Consider the following 4,781-nt stretch of genomic DNA (forward strand, 5'->3'; position numbering starts at 1 on the left):
TCACCAACGACTTTGTAAACACAGCCTCCGTTGCCATCGATGGGACTGCAACCAATGATCCTCTGATTGGCAGCAGCTGCTAAAAACTCCTTTTGGAAAATATTAAATATAACCTTTGTGTACAGGTTTACCGCCTCTACTAATATGTTACAGTTTGTTTTCAGTTGAGGTAGATTGTGGAGCAACCCATACTCGGCTACATACTCCTTGTAACGTTTGTCGGACAACAACCTTTCAAAGTGTGTGAAGAAATCTGGAAGAATCAGTTGCCTGGATAAGTACGCCTTCAAGCAACCATTGAAGTTTTCACTCAGTTGTGTGTTGTGGATACCCGCAGACCAGGTATGTTTAATAAATGCCATGGCTCATCTATGTTTCAAAGCAAAGAGATTTGTAAGCCATGTGTTATCAACAACACCATTTTCCGTTATCATTAAATTCCATACCCTGGTAAATTCTTCCTCCTCCTTAATTTCAAACATTAATTTTGATAACACCTTCTTAAAGCCTTGCGTACGTCTAAATAACAACCCTAGATGCTTCTGTATATTTTGCATTAGGTGCCAAACACACAGATAATGTTTTGTCCCTGGCATCACCTGCAAAAACTATTTTCTGTAATATAACTACGTAAAAACATGTACCACGCCCAACTACACAATTAAAATTTGGAAATACAAAGAGTGGAGATCTGAATTAAAATCACCTGCGTCAATGCATTTCCCATTGCAGCATCTTGATCAGTGAAGATCGTCTTTGACGCTTTACCGGACATTGCTTTCAAAAATGTTTCAAACAACCACACAAACGATTCTGCAGTCTCGTCATACATGAACGCTGCTCCAAACACAGCGGTCTCCCGATAATGATTCAACCCCAAGAAACTTCCAAATGGACGGTTGCCATGTACAACTTTGTATGTTGTGTCAAAACTTACAACATCTCCAAAATTGCAATAATCAATTATCATTTTTGAATCAGCCCAGAATATGTTAGTGATCATTTGATCACTATCCAATTGGAATGCATAAAAGAAAGATGGATCTTCATAAGACTGAGTCTCAAAATAATTCATTAGCCATGCTGCCTCTCCATATTCGAGCTCAGTTTGTCTTCGGATCCTTATATGGTTTAGTAAATCCAACTTCATGTACCCAACTGATTGTTTTCCACCAGTTTGTCTTCCCATCAACTCATATGAATTGCGAGGGCTTATTCCTGAATCAGAAGCCAATTCCAAATCAATGGCCTGAACACGGCTAATTCTACGCTAGGATGACAGCATGTGTATGCATTCATCAATCATCAATGGATGGTTGTGGCTTTCAACAAATTTTGTAATTTCCAACTTATGCGTATACTTGGAAACTTGTATAAGCATTCGAGCAGGGCAACCAGTTCGTGTTTCGGCCCTGGGAGTCTTTGTATTACTGTCCCGAATGTCGTCACCCCTGAAACCCTCCTTGCAGCATGTTAACAATCTCGATGACAGTTTACCAGTCTTCTTGCTCTTATTAAAATACTCTTTGCGGATGCTAAAACCGACTCGACCGGCATATGAATTATAGAAATCATATGCCTCTTCCTCAGTTTCAAACTTCATACCTATTCTTGGTTTCCATTCTACGACACCTGCCCCTGCAATAGGAGCGTTTTCTGTATATGTGGTGTCTTCGATGTTATTTAATACCTCTTCCATTCCAATAATTGAAATCAGAAACCTACAATATATAAAAAATACATTTGAACGAAAGGCTGTGTTACAGGTATGGATTATTAATTGGAAATATTTTCTGACATACTACCATTATTCAAGATAGTATAATGTATCAGGGCAGGGAACCAACTTCCTCAACTACACATATTTTAATTTTGCTACAAATAACAAAATAAATTATTTATTTATCTTTTTCCAAGTCAAACAAGCACTTCCAACCTTTTTGGACCTTCTATTTTTATAAAAATTACAACTGTGTTCAATTATTCATTTAACTTTTTCCAAATCAAATATGAACTTGCAAATTTCTTTGGGCTTATTTTGAGAAACACTACAACCATGTTAAGTTAGGGGTATAAGAAGAAACAACAATACGAATTGGAAAAACATTTCCATGTCATGCAACCAAGAGTAGTAGTGTGATGTAGCTAATCATGCAACCAAACAACATCCCAACTAATTTGAGAAATTCAAACAAAGACAAACCAACAACAAACAAATATTAAAGAGAGAATAGGAAAAAACTAAAACATTTGTAGAAAGTGCACATGCTATTAGCTAAAGATAACTATACCAACAGCCTAGAACAAAAAAGAGAATAAATTTTAACCCAAAACTCAAAACTAAATACATAAAAAATAATAAGAATAATACTAATAATAAAAATAACCAAAGAACATCATGAAAGCTACCACACAGATAGTAACAGAGTAAATTAAGTAAAATAAGAAAATGAATCCAAAGATCATGATCAAAGAAAAAACACTCCAAATAGCATTATTATTAATGAATAATCAGAAGAAAAAAAATAAAATAAAAATTTTATTTCTCTTATTTTAAAGAAAGATACATACCCAAAGACATAGACAACTGTATTGGAGTAGCAAGCATAGTGCCCCCATCTCTCACAACGATTAAAACCCATGACAGAAAAGATAGAGCCACATTGCCTTCTTTGCAACTTAAAGTCCCAGACAACCCATTCTCTCTGTCTCTGTCTCTGTCTCTCTCTCTCTCTCTCACACACACACACTGTGCCACAGTGGGTTTTTAATTCAAAACCCACTGACCACTTCTTCCCAAAGATGAAGAAACAAGGGAAGATAGAAATAAAGGGTCAAAAGGACATGAACAAGCCAACTATTCAAATCCAATTCATTGTTACAACAACAAGAACAGAACGTTGTGGTGAAAAGAATCTGCATTAGTTCTCCTTCACTCTTTTATTGATATATATGTATATATATATATATATATCAAACTTTCAAAGATATTGAAATATACTAATTTAGTCAAGAGGTATTTTTTTTTACTTCATTGTTTATTTGTTTCTTTACTTTTCCCACTTGTCTAACTGACAATGATGAAATGTGGGAGCATTAGTTAGTGGGAAATGATGGGAAGGTCTTGGGCTTGTTTTGAGAAACATTACAACCAAGTTGAGTTATTTATAATGAACAATCATAACTGTCAATGGGCACTTACATTTCATACAATGGAAAATTTATTTTAACATATTAAATTGGAAGTGTAAAACATCTATTTCTTATTATACAGAATATCCCAAATATATTGTAGTATTTATCACGAATAAAACACTGCATTACAGGAATACAATGGATATTTTATTCTAACATCTTAAATTGAAGTTGAAAACATAACAGAACTTCTAATACAGAATATCACAACTTTTACACAATTTAATCATATAATTTTCACAATTTCTCATTTAATTTTTCACAGTTTAATAACAGTTCAAGAATTACCAAACACATGACACTGAAGGTTCCTCTTCCCCACGTTCAATCAAACTTTTCCAAACAAATTGTAATTTTTGAAAGAACAAAATTAAGGAAAGCTGGGACTTTTTTGGGAAGACAATTTATTTCATTCTATATTTAGGGAGAGAAGAATAAAGCAGATTAAGAACATACCTTCGTCACTGTAGCTTCCTCTTCTCCGACACTGAAGGTTCCTCTTCCCTACGATTCAATCAAACCTTTCCAAACAAATTGTAATTTTGGAAAGAACAAAATTAAGGAAAGCTGGGACTTTTTTGAGGAGACGAATTTATTTCATTCTATATTTAGGGAGAGAAGAAGAAAGCATATTAAGAGGAGACGAATTTATTTCATTCTATATTTAGGGAGAGAAGAAGAAAGCATATTAAGAGCATTCCTTCATCACTGTACCTTCCTCTTCTCCGACATTCAATGAAATGCTTGGAAAGAAATTGTAAATTTGGAAAGAAAGAAGAAAAATCGGGAGAGAAGAAGAAAAAACAAGATTAGAAATTTAGAAAGTCGCAATTGTGCCTTCCTCTTCTCCGCCGACGTTCAATAAAACCTTTGGAAAGAATTTGTAAATTTGGAAAGAAGGAGGAAAAATTGGGAGAGAAGAAGAAGAAGAAAGAAGATTAGAAGAGGCGCTAAATCTGTTTTGGATTTTCCAATTTGCCGCTTCAATCTGAGTTTCAATAGGAAATATTTCGTGTATGTATGTATAATTTTTTGTATGTGTATTGTTCGTATATGTGTCTCTGTGTACTTTTTTTACCCAACGTACTGTTTGGCCCTTTTTACCATTGCTATAGTGAAAACCGGAGGGAACAGATTCTCCAGTTCCACGGGAGAGGATTCTGGTTCCCCCATCCATAACCGCCGCCGCACCACCAATAAACAAAGAAGAGAAGGAAGAGAGAAATAGACCGATCTCTTCTTGCCGATTAAGATTTCAACATTTTTGGGTTTGATTTCTTATTTCCAGAAATCCATCGATTATTCGAGGGAGAGTGTTTCACTCTCTAACTTTTGTCTCTCTACACGCGTGGGTCTAACTGGCGGTCACAATAGGTTTTGTGTATTCGACTAAAAATTGTACAGAGAAGAAAATTTTGATCTGAGTCTCTGGAATTGAAATCGAAACACTTTTGGTTCAAAACCCTATGTACATCTCTCGAAATCAAAGAGCAAGTTAATGCGAATGAAGACTAGAATGACGAGACTGTCACTGGTGAATTCACGCGACGGTGTCGGCGGCGAGAGTGAATGGGAGCTGAGACTTC

At 35.3% G+C, this 4,781-nt stretch overlaps 1 protein-coding gene across 1 annotated transcript; it reads right to left on the reverse strand.

Annotated features, from left to right (window-relative positions):
* Window positions 1-519: 519 nt before the first annotated feature.
* Window positions 520-4,368, reverse strand: LOC132310065 (protein FAR1-RELATED SEQUENCE 5-like). Its single transcript, XM_059808305.1, has 4 exons — window positions 4,274-4,368; window positions 1,370-1,721; window positions 707-1,270; window positions 520-615 (listed from the first exon to the last, which is right to left on the reverse strand). The coding sequence occupies exons 1-4, from the start codon at window positions 4,366-4,368 to the stop codon at window positions 520-522; spliced, it is 1,107 nt and encodes a 368-aa protein (XP_059664288.1).
* Between the last annotated feature and the right edge of the window lie 413 nt (window positions 4,369-4,781).

This window comes from Cornus florida, unplaced genomic scaffold (genome assembly GCF_030987335.1).
Source record: "Cornus florida cultivar Cherokee Brave unplaced genomic scaffold, ASM3098733v1 CherokeeBrave_3.0.0_Hap2_Chr05, whole genome shotgun sequence".
Taxonomy (NCBI): domain Eukaryota; kingdom Viridiplantae; phylum Streptophyta; class Magnoliopsida; order Cornales; family Cornaceae; genus Cornus; species Cornus florida.

Bases quoted from the DNA above. Each gene is read 5' to 3' on its own strand.
- LOC132310065 (XM_059808305.1), bottom strand. From the start codon at position 4,368: ATGGGGGAACCAGAATCCTCTCCCGTGGAACTGGAGAATCTGTTCCCT. The intron at 1,722-4,273 runs GTAAAAAAAGTA...TATATATTGTAG, and splicing joins AGGGCCAAACAGTACGTTGG to GTTTCTGATTTCAATTATTG. The intron at 1,271-1,369 runs GTTTCCAAGTAT...CTGTCATCCTAG, and splicing joins CTGCTCGAATGCTTATACAA to CGTAGAATTAGCCGTGTTCA.